Below are 18,295 nucleotides of genomic sequence, written 5' to 3'. Positions count from 1 at the left end.
CAGGGTTTCTGAAGTGTCAATAAAATCCTGGAATGTTGATTAATTCTGAGTTTCCCTACTCTTCACTTCTCACTCGCCATCTGGGGAAATAAAGAGAGAAATGGCTAAAATTAGGAAATGGGAGACAAGCAGAGGGAGTGGGGTAATTTTGCAAGGGAATAAATCACTCCTGGTTTATAGAAATTTCATTTAGGGGTAGCAGCAGAAAGAGAGGTATGGCTATCTATGTAAAATGTCACTTTATAAGTATTCTCCATCTGGTTATTAAATAACTGTATTAATGATGTTTCTCCTGTAAGTTCACCTGGACATTAGTTACTTGGAAAAGCTTACGCAAAATTAGTAATAAACTTTAGATGGCTAAAGGCTTGGAAAGAAGGAACTGATAAAACTCTCTCCTGACGGCAGACTCTAATGGCTTTGTAATTTTCAAGTGTCTTGGGTGTAACCAGCAATAGTTATGAAGTGTGATCTTTTCACTCAAGTGACTAGATGCACGTGAAGAGGAGAGCGAGGTCACGAGCTTCCAGGGTGGGCGATAGACTGTTTGCCTGTTTTGTTGCAGGATCTACACTCCAGGAATGAGATGTGCTCCCTTTTTGGTTTAAATGCACTTAATCCGTGCCCATACCTCCACAGGCTTCTCAGCAGAATTGAATATGGAGATCTATAAGAAATTGATTTTTTCTTTTTTCTTTACTGAATTCATTCTGTTGCTGAAACACTTAATATTTGAATCAATGAACATGTTCCAACTGAAAGAGGAGAGAAAAGAACTTCTCAGAATGGGGCTCTGCCACCCCTTTTGCTGATGGACAGGGACCTGTGCCCCCTGTTTTGCACATGCCTCTGTTCACAGTGCAAGACTTGGCAAAGCAGCTCCATTGACTGAGTGATTGTATTAAAAAAAAAAAAATTCATTTGGTAAAACTCACGCAAGAGAAAAGATCGCTGCAAAGAGAAACACGAGGGCTCTTGAAATGATCCCCTGTGTGTCCATGTGGGCGCATCCTAAATTCAAGTTCTGTTTCTTTAGAACTTTTATTTATTAAACCATAGTTGATTTACAATATTGTGTTAGTTTCAGGTGTACAGCTTCAGATTCTTTTCCATTATAGGTTATTACAAGATGTTGAATATAGTTCCCTGTGCTATACAGTAAATCCTTGTTGTTTATCTATTTTATATATAGTGATGTGTCTCTATAAATCCTTTACTCCTAATTAATCCCTCCCTTCCTTTCCCCTTTGGTAGCCATAAGTTTGTTTTCTATGTCTGTGAGTCTATTTGTTTTGTAAATAAGTTAGATTGCACATATAAGCGATATCATATGATATTTGTCTTTCTGTCTGACTTACTTCACCTAGTATGATAATCTCTAGGTCCATCCATGTTGCTGCCAATGGCATTATTTCATTCTTTTTAATGGCTCAGTAATATTACATTGTGTGTGTGTGTATATGTATGTATGTGTATGTGTATATATATATATATATATATATATATATATATATATATACACCATCTTTATCCATTCATCAGTTGATGGACATTTAGGTTGGTGGACAAGTTCTGTTCCTTACTGCATGGATTGGAAATAGGAGAGGGGGTGCCTCTGTGCACTTTTCACTTAAAGTGAATGTCATTGTTTCCCAGCATCCTAACTGGATTATGGGTTAAGAAGTTGATAGAATATCTGATTTTGTTATTTACTTTGTACCATGGAGAGATAATTTGGCTGGTGTTACTTGAATCACTGGTTTTTGAATCTGAGGAGTGGAAGGGAAGGTGGGTCTTCTCCGTCTGCCCCCTCCTCTCCCTTTCTCCACACGGTACTGTTGGTTTCAGGGCCACCTGGGGGCTGGATTTGGATGTGACTTGACTTTACCTAAAAAGCATTATGGGAATGCAGTGAGAGCTGTCACCCACACTTCTAAACAGTTCTCGTGATTATTTTTTTCCTTTACTTTAGAAAGAAATCTTAGTTTAATTCAAAATAAGTAGGTGGAACGACTTCTCACAGCAGGGAAAGGGTTTCTGTTGCCTACTACTTAAATAAACAAATAATAACCAAAAAAAAGAATCCACAGAAATAAGTTACACACCATTCCGATTTCAAGGGGGGCTTTACATTTTAAAGCTGTTTCTCAAAATGTTGCAAAAAGGGCATATAAAGTAGATTCTGGAGTTACAAAGGGAGATGTGCTAGAAAAGCCAGTCCTGTCTTGAGTCATTTAGACACTAGCATTTCTTTGACCTTCTTTAGGTCACGGGAAGTCCAAACCATGAGAAAAAAAAGTGTCTTTTAGGTCTGCCCTTATTTGTCTTATTTGAACAGGATTCAGTTGTTGCCAGGTCATGGTGTATTTAATTCCTTAAAGAGTCCACCACTCGATAGCCGTTCCCCCTGCAAGGAGAGGTGACACTGGAGGAGGAGGTTTCTTTCATGTGACCCTGCGCCCCAGCACATGCCACACTGCTCCTCTGAAAGGGGACATGATAGAAAGAAGATCATGTCCATTTACTCTAAAGATAAATGTCACACATTGACTCAATTCTCTTTGAAGCTACTGTTCTGTTGCAGCTCAGAACAAAATAAATGGTTTTTATTTTAAAGACAAAGTTTCTTGTAGAAGGCCAACAAGATTCCCAGGATGCCAGGCTCCTGGTTAAAAGAAATCACTAGGCGAGTTTCCGAGAGAGTGTCTCCAAAGCATCTTATTTTCCTGAGTAAAATTTAAATATGCTTAGAAGCAAGCTGGTCTCATATAGCTGAGAGCTAAGAATATTTCCTGGGTCAATAGATACAGTTTTCTGGCTGCTGTTTTTATTCCTGTTTATGAGATGTTATTATTAACATTATTGCAAAAGCAGAGAAAGTCCAGAAAGTCAGGTCACCTCTTCTGATACTCCCCTTAGGTCCATCGTTATTAGAGCCGTAATCTGGGGATGATCGCATAGAGGGACTTCCTTAGAAAATTCACTTTTTAATCAAGATTCAGAACTATCTGTCACCGATCTCAATTATATTTCCCCAGTGATTTAAACTTAGACTGCTTCTAGATATCAGACTTCTCTCTTAGTTTTACTGAATGCTTACCAGTTGTTAAAATATGCATCGATTATCTTGATGTCAGTAACAGCAGAAAGACCCTGTGACATCCATTGCCAACATAGGTTTTGTTTCCCTGAAATAGGAGTTGAGAGACATGCCCAAGAAATTCCATGGAAAGATGTTAAATCCATGTATATGGTTAGGAAGGAGGATGATGGCTCATCCTACAGAGATACGCACTAGTAGGTTAGTGGGCCTAGAGGGGGGACGGATGGTACAGGGATTAAACATACCCAGGGCCACCTGGCGTCTTAAACTCCTTCGATGTGTATGGAAAGGTCTGTTTGCAGAAACGACCCACTTGCAAATTATCTTGCCGCTTAGGATATAACAAGGCAAAGTTTGATTTCAAAGCCTACAAAACAATTACATTTGTTGAAAAAATTACCTACCTTGAGTTACAGCGATTTAGTTAAAACCCTCCATGATTTTTTTTTTTTTTAACCCAATGAAGTTTTTATGTATAGACAATAGGGCAGAGCACCAACCGGACATGAAGAGATTGGCTGTCATCCCCACCCTTCCACTAACAAGCAGAGGGACCATAATAAGCATAAATCTCAATTCAGTTTCCTCAACTGTACGCTGAGCTGGTCGGAATTTATCCTCCAAGATTGTTCTCCGCTTTAAAATTCCTTGCTTTTACTTTCTTTATTTGTCTATCAACTCAAAATAAAAATTTTTCTGTTTTTGAGTTAAATATGTTGCTTCTTAAAATTCCCTATCAAACCTTCTGCAAGATTGTCTCTCTGCCTTGGACAGATCCTGTCCATTGTAAATAGATGACATATATCATTGTACTTGATTAATGAGGTAGTCACACTGCATGCATTTTTAACATTAGTTGCTCCAAAATTCATTTTGAAAATAAGTGATCTATGAGTATGTGAACATCTCTATAAGTATGTGATCATCATGGTTTATATACTCATTCTTTCAACATGTGTATTGGCATACTCTGTGAAAAGCATGCGCTCTTGGGTTAACATACTTCCGCTGGGACTTACTGGCAGCTTCCTGGACCTTTTTCTTCCATTTCCAGCCCATGTTTCATTTTTTGATACTCTCTTGACCCAGCCCTTTCCACTTAAGTTCATTATGGTCCAACACACAATGACTGAATTGTACTTGGTCCCCGGTGTTGTTTTCGATGCTAGAGACACTAGGTAAGGACTTCCAGCTCTGCCCTAGCCAGTTCCTGCCTCCACTCTCTTCTTCTTTTCTCCTTCCATCTTTTCCATCTTTCTGTTTCCCCTGCTGAGCTGAATTTGGCCATCAGAGTTCTGCACAAGCTGAGCTGGACCTACCTGAACAGCACAGTGGATTGTTGCTGAATTTTGTTTCCTCTTGGTTCCGGGAACAATCTGCCATGTTGGGCCAAGCCCTGAGCTACATATTTCTTATGTGATGTCAGTTGTTTAAATTTACATCTGCCTGGGGGCTTCCCTGGTGGCGCAGTGGTTAAGAATCCACCTGACAATGCAGGGGACACGGGTTCAAGCCCTGGTCCGGGAAGATCCCACATGCCGTGGAGTAACTAAGCCCATGCGCCACAACTACTGAGCCTGTGCTCTAGAGCCCGCAAGCCACAACTACTGAGCCCTTGCGCCGCAACTACTGAAGCCCGTGAGCCCTAGAGCCCGTGCTCTGCAGCAAGAGAAGCCACCGCATTGAGAAGCCCGCTCACTGAAACAAAGAGTAGACCCCACTTGCCGTAACTAGAGAAAGCCCGCACACAGCAACAAAGACCCAGCGCAGCCAAAAATAAATAAATTAATTAATTAATTAAAAAAAAATTTACATCTGCTCTGGTGGTAAGTGTTCTGCTTTGGAGGGAAAAGTTTATTGTCACTACTATTCTTACCATAGCTACTACAGATAGCCTCCATTTACTGCATGACAGGCCTTTTACACACATTTAGTATTGCTTTTTATTCCAATAATATTATTGCTTATAAAGAGAAAATGTTTTCTCCAAGGGAGCAAATTAGCAGCTATCCATCCCACCAGGTCTAGCAGCATTTGGTGGAATTTAGTTTTGTTTCCAGTGGTACTAACTAGTGGTATATCTGGGGGAAGTTGTTCATCGGACAGTTGTAAACTAGGTAAAATTATGAACACTTCAATCCTGTTGCCTCGAGAATGTGTGGTTCATTCTGAGGAAGTGGTTGTATTTCCTTAGGCTAGAAATTTGAGTGAAATTTACAGCTGTCAGTTCCTTGAAAATATTTTGGCATACAAAATAGAGTCCATCCTTACTTCCTCCTTTCTCTAAAGTAGTTAACAACATCGTATACGTGTGGAGGGCATCCTACTAAAATATGAATTTTTTTAATAAATAAAAATGCAGATATTACCAGGGGAAATTACTGGCCAATTTTTAAACTCGATCTTTGTGTTCTGGTTACTTTTATCACTGGCTTCTGTCTTCCTTTCAGGCAGCGATCAGTTAAAAATGTCAAATAGTTACAGTAGTATAACTATTTGACCACATATCTTGCTGTTAGTTTCTCTTCAGTATGAGTATTTGAATTCTTTTTTCCCGGTCAATCCAAGGACACTCTAATTTGTGCACCATGCATGTATATTCTGATATTAATTAAAGCTCAGGAAGCATAGCTCCCAAATAAGATACATTTATATGAAATATGAATATGCAGGGTTCAATGTAGCATAGTCTGTGATCCATTTGCCATGTCGAATAGGTGATTAGGGTAGGGGCTGAGAGGGCGTCAGTAAAAAATAGGAAGCCTGTTGATCACATTAGGCAAAGCAAGTTCTCTGGGGGAAACCAGCAGTGTTCCTCTTGTCAGTAAATGCCCTTCGATGGCCTTCCTATGATGTGCCAGGAAATCTCAGGTCAGTGGAGGACATCTCAGTTTTTCTCTCCTCTCCCAGACAATCGTGTAAAATTAGGCCGTTTAGGGTTTAGACGGTAGGAAGTACTTCCTGAAGATGGGAATTAGTGGAAGCCTCTTTGTGTATCTCTTTCTTACTACTTTGATGTTCTTACAACCCCAAGTAGACATCATCATTTTCCCCTCCTCTGGCTTATGACACTAATCTCACCTAGGGGCCTGATTCGGTCTTTTCTCTCAAATCTGTTGTTCAACATGTCATCTTTGTGATCAGGATATCAGAGTGGAGGGAGTGACAATGCAGGATTGAAAGTGAGAGGCCGAATAAGGGATAGGTCAGGAGAGGTCAGCAGAGGCAATCAACAACGAGACGCAGCAGGAAAGCTCGCGTGGGTTTATAAAAAGCGTGTTTATAGGCCTCTGCAAAGTGTGCTTTTCCTAGAGTAAAAGGAAATCCTCAGTCCCCACCCCATCCCCCAATCAAAAAAAGGAAATACTTGTGATGGAACACATCACAAGGAGAATTTCCAGACTTGAAGGGTATATGTTCAGATAGAGGATTCTTTTTCCAGGTGCTTGGTTGAGCTAACCGATATTGCTTACACCTGTAAAAATGGCATCTTTGGCGTGCCCCGACTTTATTCCAGAACTCTTCTGATTCCATCCATTTTAAGTGGCTCTTTGCATGTGGAGATTCAGTTGACTCCATGAATACATAATATGATTATTTTAAAGTATACCCTTGGGAATATTTCCTTTTAAAATTATGAAAGTAATGCGTATATTAAAAAATTCCAATGGTACAGAGGAATATACAATGAAAACAAAAGTTTCCCGCCATGACCCCTTCCCTTTAATCCACAGTCCTTTAAAATGAACTGCTTCATGTTTTCCTGGGTACGCTTCTAGACAATTCTCATACAAATAAAATATCATTTTTTTAAAATAAGATATCATTTTTTTGTTTCATTTATTCATCCCATTCTTCCTATTCCCCTCTTTTTTTTACTTTTTTTGCTCAAGTATTTAAAAGCAAATCCCAGACCTCATATTCATTTGCTTGTAAATATTTACATATATATAAGGACTTTAAAAACAAATAGCCTCGATAACTATTACAACATTTAACAGGATCAACGATTGCTACATGGTATTATGGAACACCTAGGCTATAATCAGTATTTTCTTAATTATCTCAAAAGTGTCTTTTTATAATTGCTTTGTTCAAATCAGGAGCAGAATAAGCTTCACACCTTGCGTTTGCTTTATATGTCTCTTAAGTGTCTTTTCATCTATAACCTCTTCCCTTCTTAAAATGCCAGTTACTTGTTGAAGAAACTGGGTCATCTGTCCTACAGAATGTTCCACATTCTGAATTTGGCTGATTCCATCCCTCTTGGTGTGTTTAACATTTCTAAAAAACAACCTGTATTTCCAGTAAATTTACTAGTTATCTAGAAGCTTGATTAAATATTTTGTAAGAATATTTCATAGATGGATTATCAGAGGGCACACAATGTCTGTCCCATTTTTAGTGATGTTGAGATTAATGGTTTTAGGTGTTGTCAGCTTGATTCATCCTTTAGAAAGTCCCCTACCAACCTTTCACCTAATGGTCTGAGAAGCAATTGATTCCTATTTTTTAGAAAATAAAAATAGAATCTCCCTAGACACATAGTTTCAATTCTTGCTTTATCCACCAACTCTGATATCTTGGACATGTTTCTATATTAGCATCTGTAGGTCTAGTTCATTTTTAAAAATGGTTTCTCATATTTTATTTCATGAGCGTATTACAACTTATTGAATCAGTTTGGAAATGTTCCTGATCCCTCATGATTAAGAACAGACAGTCCGAGTCCTTAACTCTACTCGTTTTTAGTTCCTCTATCCCTAAATCGCAGAGGCTAGTGTGGCCCTGAGCAGTATAAGTTGATAGACCAGATGTGTAGCAACAGAGTGTCACAATAGACACCCTCCCCTTTGGGGCTGGTGGAGGAGAGAGTGATCTCAGCTTTCCTTGGAGGAAGTAGTTGGTTTGTTGGCTTTCCTGAAAAATGGAAGCATTTGCAGCTACCCGGCTGTAGCTCTTCCCAGAGTGAGTAGTGGGGCCCAGTCGCCGTGCAGAGGAGGGCAGTGCATCTCAGTGGCCACCAGAGGGACAGAAGCAAGAGGGTGGCAACCCCTGACCTTATGACCCCCTGATGGCCAAACTGGCAGCAGCATCTGCTGAAGCCGAAACTGAACAAGTCAGCAGTAGGAGCCTGAAATTTGTCTCCACTGGAGTTGGGCTTGTGAGGTTTATGATGGCTGTTTGGTTTTCACTGTGGTGTTTTTCTCGGTCCCATTTGACTTGTCTTTATTTCTTACCCTTTTCCAAGTTCAGGAATTCAGATGTGAACTCGAGTCTGGCAGTTTCCTTCAGGAAACAAAGGCTCTGAAGTCAGGCTTCTCTGGGCTGAGCTGGGACAGATGCCCTCCGAAGTGTGGGATGGCCTCTGGAAGCAGGGCTTTCCCAAGGCAGGATGATCAGATTCTGAAAAATGGAGGCCAGATGGAAGTAATGAGATGAACGTGGGTTTCTACCTGAAGAAAAGCAGTAATAAAGCTTCCTCATGGATATAAAGTCTTGGAATGGCAAAAAACAAAACAAAACGAAGCAAAAACAAACAAACAAAAAAACCCAAAAAAACCCCACAAAACCTCAAAACCCAAAAAACCAAAACCAAAAAAAACCCAAAACCAAACAAAAAACCCCCTGAAGCCCCCCAGTTCCTTGTTAGTGTTCTTTATAGAGCAATGCATGTGAATTAGCGCTGGACGCAATGTGCCTTTTTGTTTTCCTTAATTTTCCTGTCTTTCTCCTTCTTCCAAGCCTCAGAAGAGGAAAGCGGAAAGCCTTTCCAGTGCCCCATATGTGGTTTGGTTATAAAAAGGAAGAGTTACTGGAAGCGGCACATGGTGATTCACACAGGTTTAAAAAGTCATCAGTGTCCGCTCTGTCCATTCCGGTGTGCTCGCAAGGACAATCTCAAATCCCACATGAAGGTAAGCCACCTGCGGATGGGCCTCACAGCGAGGCAAGCACAGCCAGGGCCCTTGCACAGATCCATGCCCAGAGCTCAGTGCTGAAAGGCAGATTGCAATGCCAATGAAGCACATTGAAAAGGATCTCGTAAAGGATTTCATTATAAGCGTCTTCAAGTCCATTCGACAACCCAGAACTTCAAGCAGAGAGCAGCTTCAGTATCCAAATAATATACGTAGTGTAGAACCATCCTTTCCTATTGGGAAGCAACAGCCTAACCTGGCCTTGCACGGTGATGCATTTTGGGGCACTAAGAGGAAAAGTTAGGGGAGAGCAAGAAGCAGGGAAAGACGTGTTCAGGAAGGACTGCTGGACCTGCCCCCCTTCCTGGAGGGAATGCCCTCTTCTGCTGTTGCTTTGCCGTCCAGCTTACACACCCAGAGGCACACCCAGAGACATCTTACAGGGAGCGTGAGGACATTGAAAGACACCTGGGCTTTAACTTTCACCCTGTGGGAGGCTTGGGGGCCACTCCTGACAAGACTGAGTCCCCTTGAGGCCGACAGTGTTTGAGCCGTCATAATTCCTGGGATCACACTTAGCAAACATCTAAAGACATTGTTTTCAGTGTCCTATTAGGAGCGACTGGGGGGCTTGCGCCTGTAATGAGCATATAGGGAATTGACTAGACTATGTGTCACTCTTATGTGAGCTGGGGGGAAACTTTTTAGCAGACCCTATTAATGCTAAGGAATGCAAAGAGGAAACCCAAGAGATCAAAAAAGCATGGCTTCTGAATTTGACAGGTTTGCCTTTAAATCTTATTGTGTAACTTACTAGCGAAGTGGTGAGCAAATGAGTCTTTAGACTTAATTTTCTCATCTGTTAAATGGGAATGATTATGTTCGTCTGGAAGGGATATCATTAATATTTAAGAAGGTATTAGCAAAGTATCTGACACAGAAATGTTCAATGGTAGTTATTTAATTTCAATAGCTATTGTTGAACACCTTAATAATAATAACCATCATTTTCACTGATGTTTGCAATATTGTCTCACTGTTGACATTATTTATAAAGTGTTTACTTTCCTGCCATAAGAAGTAGAGCATGTGTACATAATTGAGGTGTTTGCTTTTTTCAAAATATTGCAGTCTTATCCTTCTGAATAGATCAGTAATCACTGTTTAGAATTGTTGATCTAAAAAGGTATGATCAGACAGAACCTCTACTGACTTTAGGAAATTGCTTGGAAAATTAAAAACAAAAAATTAAAGCCATGATATAATTTGTTTTCTACCATTTGCCTTTGTCTCCAGGGAGTAGCAGGCCCTTCATTTTCAGAATCCATTTAACCAGGGGTTCTGGTTGGTTGAATTTTACTGAGCCGGCTCAGTGTTTTACTTGCATCCTCCTCATCCTCTGTCAACTCTTTCCCAGCGTAAAATCTTGTATTTTACACCTGCAAAGTGGATTTCATTAGCAGGATGAGCCTTCCAAAGAAATGCCTTTAAAACTAAAATTTGTTTTTGTTACCGTCTCCTACTCTGTGTTTAGAAATCAGGTCTGGCAAATTTAAAGCTTCAGTGAGCAGAAAACTTGCATCTGGCCTGACACCTTGTAAGCCTGTTTTCAGCTCAGGGTCACTTAAAACAACCTATTTATAAACCCATGGGGGAAAAAAAAAGCTGGGTTTTCAATAGCAGGAACTGCTGACCCTGAAACTACAGGGAGATGAGTTGGGTGCCTTGATGATACAGACCGTGGGCCATGACAGCGTTGCAGATGAGAGCAGCCAGGGATCTGTGGGTCGTGGGGTCTTAGAATGCTTTCAGAACAAATCAATAACCAGTACAATAAAGCAGTGGTGCGAAATGACTACTTTATTCAAACTCATGGTGTCCCAACCTGTTGAGCTTTTGAGGAGGGGAGTGTGAGAGGGGCTTATGCAAGTTTGATTTCAACAGATGGTGTCCGCTTTCTTTTCTGTTCTCCACCTCACTTATGGGCCCGTGTTTTTTGCTTTGATCAAAGAATTCATGATTTAATTTTGATGAGGCATACTTTCATTTTGGTAGATTTTGAAAACATAGTCTACAGAGAAATGTAATGGCTGTGGCCTTAGGAATGAATATTCTTTGCTCTGTGCGCCAGAGGCTACAAGATGGATAGATTTTCTAAAACAAGCCCTACCTCAGAAGTAAGGGCAGTATAGCCCATAGATTAAGATCTCAAACTGCGTGGTAAAAAAAAAAACAAAAAACCTCAGTTAGACTCTCGATTCCGTGACTTTCAGTAGCTGTGGAGCTTTGGGTGAATCATTTAACCTCTCCAAGGCTCCGTTTCCGCTCGTGGAGATAATAATCATACGATCTATCTCACGGACTTGTTATGAGGGTTAAATGAGATAACAGATATAAAGCACTTAATATGATGCCCAGCATGGAGAAACACTCAATAAATGCAGCTACTGTAGTAATTATTATCCAAAAGCCATCTGAATATATATTTACATTTAGAAATAAATCGATGACATGGCATGAAAGAATTACTCTAAATTTTATTGCTTTTCTCTCTTCATGACATAGCTTTAGTGTTGAGAATTTAGAAAAACTGATAAAAAGAATCTGAAACTGGCCCTTAATCCCATCACGCAGAAATAACCATTATCATCCTAATCTGTATCCTTCTATATTGATTACATAAAGCTACTTAAGGAAAAATGGGATTCTACTTTATTTGTTCAACGACTACAGTACTTACTGGGTTCAGGCACTGTACAATTTTCTGAGAGCCTGCCTTTCCTCCTTCATATATCATGCAAATGTTTTTATGGCTTGCTGCGGAAGGAGCTTGTAAATACCTCCAGCTTCCTCGGGGTTATCTTAGATTTCCATTAAGTCTTTTACAACTTTCCTGGATGAGCGAGCATACAGGAATTAAATGCGGAATTCATAAGCTAAAATTGAACAGAGAAGGTGAGGAGGGCTGAGATCGGGGAACGTGGGTGAAGAAACGGCAAAAAGTAGGCAACGGTCAGGGCGCCGACTTTCCCTAGTCTCAGGCCTGCCAGCTAAGGAGCTGACTCCTAGGGAAGCCCCCCCACCCCGCGGCCTGCCTGGTCCCCTCAGTGAGGTGGAGGAGATGCTTCCCGAAGTGTCCTCGTGTTTGTCCAGCTGCTTCCAGGAGGTGGACCCAGTGATGCAACAACCCTTATACTTCCCACCTCTTGGGGTGGTGACATGCTCTCTCTGTGAAGGATGACCAGCAGAAAGCAGGTGTCTATGTGACCTGGAAAGAATGACACGCTTTAGTCAAGTGTTTCTTGACGGTAGCTGACCAAGAAGGGTTTTTAAGCCGATGTCGGGCTAAAGAGAGTACAGATGATCCCGGAAAGATCTTTTCTGTCGGGAGAGCAGGGGAGAGCCTTCCCTCCAAGGTCAAATGCGAGCTCTCTCCCCTCCGGGAAGGTCTAGCTCTAATAAAATTCTAAGTGTGACCGTCAACACTTCATCCACTGTTTTTCTTTTCAACGGTCACTCATTTTTCTGCCACTAAATATAGCCAGGCCAGGACCGGGTGGAAGAGGAGAGCCGCATACAGGACTTGGGCACAGACGCTTTTGAATCCAGGGCTCCCTGTTTGATTTTAGAACCTGGGCTCTGTCCTTTTCCTTTTTCCAGAAGCTGCTTCCGGAGCTTCTGTTCTTGGATTAGCTCCTGTCCTCTCCCGGGGCAATAGATGTCAGGACACTCCTGAAATGGAATCTGCCCCACCGCACTGCTCCCAGGGACGACGGAAGCTTTCAGCCTCATGACCTTTGCCACCTGGTTCCGGGGCGAGCTGTGGCTGGCACCTGTCAGGGTCCCCTGGGGCTGTGACCTGAGGCCCCCAAGGTGCTTGCTCCTGTGTGTACTGGTTGGAGGAGAGGGTGGGGAATCTTCCCGATTCTGTGAGTGAGAAAGTAAATGAATCGCTCTGCTCCAGAGTGAGGTCCCTTTGTTGTGAAAGAACAGAGACAGTTAACAGCTGGTGACAAAGAGTGTGTGTCCCCCCAATTCCAGCCCCTCCCGAGGTGGCAGAGGGGAAGCCTTTTAATGAGCAAGGCTTTGCTGTAACTGAATGTAAGTGTATACGGTTATTTCTGTGGAGAAATTCAGGCTTTGGGGGACCCAGAGTCTCTTCTGTTGTTTTTTTCAAAAAGCCACAGTGGGGTGCTGTAGCGACAGGATCTCACCATTAACTTTTAATTTCTTTGCTTTTGTTGGTCAATCCACATTATTTAAAAGTATGTTTTGGCTGGTGAATAATGCTTTTGGATTGCACTCAGAATGCATAAACGGCTGTAGTAAAACTTGCACTCTTGGAAAGGAAGCCCACGCAGAGGGGCCAGGTGGCCCAGTGGATTAAGGAATCTTTAACCTTTAACCTTCCTTAGACCTGGGTTCAAATCCTGCCTGGATCACCACTCAAAGATGAGAGGTCGGTTTGACTTGGGTTTTGAATTCCAATCACTCGTTTGTCCAAAATCACACAACTCCCCAAATCTTTTGGCCCAAATCTCCACCATTGGCAGTTTCTACTCAAGGAAGGGCCAGTCCTGAAATAGCAGGGTGGAGCAGGTCAGCACTGAAGTACATTGGCAGAGATGAATGGGGAAGTTACAAGCTTACGAGCACCTGCCAGCTCCAAGCCTGGCTCGGGCCAATGCAATGATTTCCTCACTTTTTCAAGCACTGAATTTGATTGTGACAGGAAGTAAAAAAAAGTTTCCAGCCATTTTTACAGGTACTGTGCAGGCAAGGCTGGAACTGTGTTTAAAAGTCTGCATTCTTTCACTGCAGACAGAACCACGTTTGCAAACACTGGTTTCATCTTGCTGAGACAGCTTGGTGGGCATCAGCCCCTGGTTTTTGTCCCCCTCTGCTTCCTTTATATGTCATGTTGCTCTAGCCACGTGCTTCGGGGTCTCAGTTTCTCTGTCTATGAAACGGGAATACCCTGGAGGCATTATTTGCCACATTCTTAATTACCTAGAGAAGCATTTTTGAAAATGGAAATTATGTTTGCAAAACATAACTAATTCTCTGGGTGGTAATAATTGGGTCCCTGCAGTGTATTTATATTACTTGACAGGTTACCTCTATTGACCCCCAACTAGTAATTATGTAAGTTCAAATTGTGCTGGGTTTATAATGTTTTCTCTGAAGACATCAGCCGAGATGGGATGACTAGAATATTAGGAGGATTCTACCCCAGACGGCCTCCATTGGCAGACAGCATCCTCCGTTGTGAGTACGGCTTTACTAATGGATTCTTAACCTGCGTGGACCTGCTTTATGTTTAGGGATGGCCCTCACGACCTGAAGCACGTAATGAAGTGCTCCTGTAGTGCTGAGATTCCCCGGGCCAGCCCTCTGTACCGTGAGGCAATTGTGGCTGAGTAGCGTGGATGTACAACAGGGCGTCTTCCATCAGCACACAGTGGCTAGCTCACTCTTCTTGCTTCTCCGCCAGGTTCATCAGCACCAGGACCGGGGAGAGACCTTTCAGTGCCAGCTCTGCCCTTTCACTTCCTCCCGTCACTTCAGCCTGAAACTCCACATGCGCTGCCACCAGCACTTCCTGAGGACAGAAGCCAAGGTGAAGGAGGAGATCCCAGACCCCGATGTCAAGGGATCTCCCCACCTCAGTGACAGTACCTGCCTGGGGCAGCAAAGGGAAGGAGGAGGGACAGAGCTAGTGGGGACCATGATGAAGTCCAGCACTCCAGAGAGGACTAGCCAGGGTGGGGCTGGCGTCTCGCCTTTGCTGGTGAAGGAGGAGCCCAAGGAAGATAATGGCCTGCCAACCTCCTTTACTCTGAATGCTACCGACAGGCCGGCCAACCACACGAAGCTGAGAGAGCCCTCCGAGTACGCAGCCAACAGCGCGTCCGCATTGTTCAGCCAGGACATCTCTGTAAAGATGGCGTCTGATTTTCTCATGAAGCTGTCAGGTACTTGAAGAGGGTTGTCCTCTCTCTCTCTCTCTCTCTCTCTCTCTTCTCTCTCTCTCTACCAGTGTTCTCATCTACAGAATGAGCTGGTAGGACTAAGTGATTTCAAGATCGCTTGAGATTCCAGTTGTCCGCACTCTCATACATTTTCTCCTTGAGACTTGTTTTTTGCAGTCCTTTGGAAGTAGGCGTGGCTGTGGTTTGGGTCTAAACACAACAGGGGTTGTTGATTTCCTTCCGGTTTTCCCCCTTTATGAGTTCTTGCTGTGGGGGACAGGTCACAGCGTGAGCCAGGTTGGCGACAGTTCTTCGTGTGACCTTGAGCCCTATTTAACTTGTCTCTCCGTTGGGTTCTTTAAAGTGCTTGTATGGGTCATCTTGCTTTGTGTTATTCAAGTTCTTTATTGCCTTGATTTAAAAGATGTTTAAAGGACATGTATACAGAGACTACTATTAGCAATTATAGAGTTTTCAAATTTGAGCAAATGATAAAATTATCTTTAAATTTTGTTTTTTCTAAGGGAAAGTGTTTTTATTGTGGTAAAATATACCTAACATGAAATTTACCATTTTAACCATTTTTAAGTATACAGTTCTTTGGCATTAAGTACATTCACACTGTTGTGTAATCATCACCACCATCCATCTCTGGAACTTTTTCATCCTCCCAAACTGAAACCTTGTACCCATTAACCAAGAATTCCCCATTCCACCCTCCCCTCTGCCCCTGGTAACCATTATTCTATTTTCTGTCTCTATGAACATAACGACTCCAGGTACCTCATGTAAAGTGTGATTTAAATAAGTTTTTTTTAAACATTCTTTTGCAACTGCCCCAGTGCCTTTTAGAAAGAAGATGGAGTATGTTTTAAAAACTTATTACTAATTGATATCACTTTCACCATCAAATTATGCATGATGTTTCTTTTAGTTTGTTTTCTTTTTTTCCCTCAATTTCTTTAAGTTGTGGAGTTGAATGGGGGATGTAGAGATGCTGAGGGAGCGCTGTTTTTCCTGACGTTTTGGAATGAGAAAACATGTTGTGGGTCTGTGCTGCTACTCATTATATTTTTTAATGTCTGATTTTAAATTTTAAAAGAGATGTGGAGGGTGGGGAAAGGTCGGCTGAGAATTGGTTCTATCTTTCAGTGAAGATGGCAGTCCCCACGATGATTTCCAAATGCCATTTCAGCTCTTTGGAGATTGACAATACCCTTTTAAATGGAGAATAATTGGTCACCACCTTCCTTTAAATGGGCTGTGAGTCGCATTTCACTAAATGTCATCGCCAGGTGAATTAGAGGTTCTGCTTCACTCTGAAGTCCCTTTGCTCAGTGACACTTCAGTCAGGTCTTCTGGAATGTCCCCATCACCCCAGGTCTTTGCCCCTCAGGAGTGCACTGCACTGGTTGGAAGAAATGAGGAAAGGCAGGGGATGGAAAGGAGGCATCGCAGAAAGAACTGAGATGGAAGTGTTACAGGGAGGCATCCCACCCTGCAAGATGAGTGAGCTCGTCCTACACCGGAAATGATCGGGTGTCAGGAATTCAACCGTGGCAGTGAAGAACGCTCTTCCCTTGTCTTCTCCTCTTCCACCCCAACCTAGGGGGATGTGTGCTCTTTGAGACTCTGCTTTTTGTATTTAAACATTTTTGAAAATGTGGGGGAAATTCAGGCTTCTGGCTTTCCTTTTGCCACTGATCTTTTAGTTTTCATTTCTAGGAGATCGCTGGTTCTTCTTTGATGGTCTCCCCCACCAATGTCATAGCAAAAGGGGCTCCTTTTCTGGGCTCTTCTAGCACTTTCCCAAGGAATGCAATGGCATATTCACGTAGCATAGCTTAGAAACGGGGACATTTCCTTACTTAGCAGACAGGGGAAACTCAGTATGAGGTTAGTAACTCTTAGGAAGAGGGTACTCCCTTTACTCCAGGACTCCAGAAAGTTTTTAATCCTGAGGAAGGTGAGGGGGGTGGAGGAAGGTTTGATGGTACACAATTCCTGCTGAGCTCAGCTGTGAGTGCCCAGCATCAGGCTGTAATTAGCCCCAGACCCAGTCTCAGGGAGCACAAGATAAGGCCTGTGGCTTCTGGGAGCCAGGCTTGCAAACAGGAAAAACACAAGAGGAGACGCCAGTCGGTAGGTTGGGGTGAAAAACTGTGCACCCAGGCCTTATACTGCGATCTGTTTTCTCAGTTGGCTATTGATGGGGACTTGTTTACGGGTTTGGCAGTCGCAGTATTTACTGACTGATCAGTTGGCATAAGAAAACAGATAACAAATGCACGCTGTTTATGCAAAAGGCCCGTGCAGCTATTTTATGGTGGCTTACTAGAGGTCCTGAAACCTGACTTGTGTGCACTGTTACCTAGCAACCTGTTACAAAGTCACCGGGGAGTGAGATGCATTGGTAATTTTTTTGTGTGTGCGCATATTTGGATGTAAATGTAAACTTGGTGACAGTGGCAACGCAGCCCACGGGAAAAGGAAAGGAATACATTTTCCGGAGGTGGGGGGGAGTGATTATTTATTTATTTTTCTTCCACTCGCTCTCTGCTTGGTCAGGCTCTGGAATTGATAGCTCCCATCATTGTGGTGTTCTAACTGTCTGTGTCTGTGACTGTGATCCCGGGACCAAAAGGCCAGATCCCGGGGAGCTGTGCCTGAGTTTCTAGCTCTTTCCCTTATCAGATGTCGGGTTAGCATCAGGCCTTGTCCCTAGGCATCATAACGGCGCCATTGTTCTTGCCATGAATTTTTGAGCTGGGCTCTGTGTGTGCACCTGCTGGGACTCTAGGGTGCAGCTGTTTGTGGACACCGGGGCTGGGAGTCTCTGTGCCAGCCACATCACAGTCTGCAGAACTGGAGCACAGTGGCAAATTCAAGCGTGTCCGTACCTTCTTGTTTCCAAAGGAGAGATGGAACACACTTGATTCTTTCTTGCTTGGTGATTAAGGGGAGTCTTTCTTGCTCCCACTGGATTAAAAATCACTGGTGGAATCCTCTTTTTTTTTTTTTTTTTTTAACCTTATAAATGTGTAAAGCATGCTTACTTTTTTTTTTTTAATTTATTTTATTTATTTATGGCTGCGTTGGGTCTTCGTTGCTGTGCGCAGACTTTCTCTAGTTGCGGCGAGCGGGGGGCTACTCTTCGTTGCGGTGCACGGCCTTCTCACTGCAGTGGCTTCTCTTGCTGTGGAGCACGGGCTCTAGGCGTGCGGGCTTCAGGAGTTGTGGCGCGCGGGGTCTAGAGCTCAGGCTCAGTAGCTGTGGCGCACGGGCTTAGTTGCTCCACG

At 42.7% G+C, this 18,295-nt stretch overlaps 1 protein-coding gene across 5 annotated transcripts in view; it reads left to right on the top strand.

Moving 5' to 3' along the window:
• ZNF827 (zinc finger protein 827) overlaps positions 1-18,295 on the top strand; it is a 175,813-nt gene that overhangs the window by 39,352 nt on the left and 118,166 nt on the right. For all 5 annotated transcript variants that reach the window (XM_036853681.1, XM_036853682.1, XM_036853683.1 and 2 more), the window contains exons 3-4: positions 8,849-9,021; positions 14,519-14,999. In XM_036853681.1, the coding sequence (XP_036709576.1) occupies positions 8,849-9,021; positions 14,519-14,999 (654 nt within the window). The remainder of the gene's footprint in view (positions 1-8,848; positions 9,022-14,518; positions 15,000-18,295) is intronic.

Source organism: Balaenoptera musculus, chromosome 5 (genome assembly GCF_009873245.2).
Source record: "Balaenoptera musculus isolate JJ_BM4_2016_0621 chromosome 5, mBalMus1.pri.v3, whole genome shotgun sequence".
Lineage (NCBI taxonomy): Eukaryota > Metazoa > Chordata > Mammalia > Artiodactyla > Balaenopteridae > Balaenoptera > Balaenoptera musculus.
Note: the sequence above shows the minus strand (reverse complement) of the source record. Positions and strands in the feature narration are given on the sequence as shown.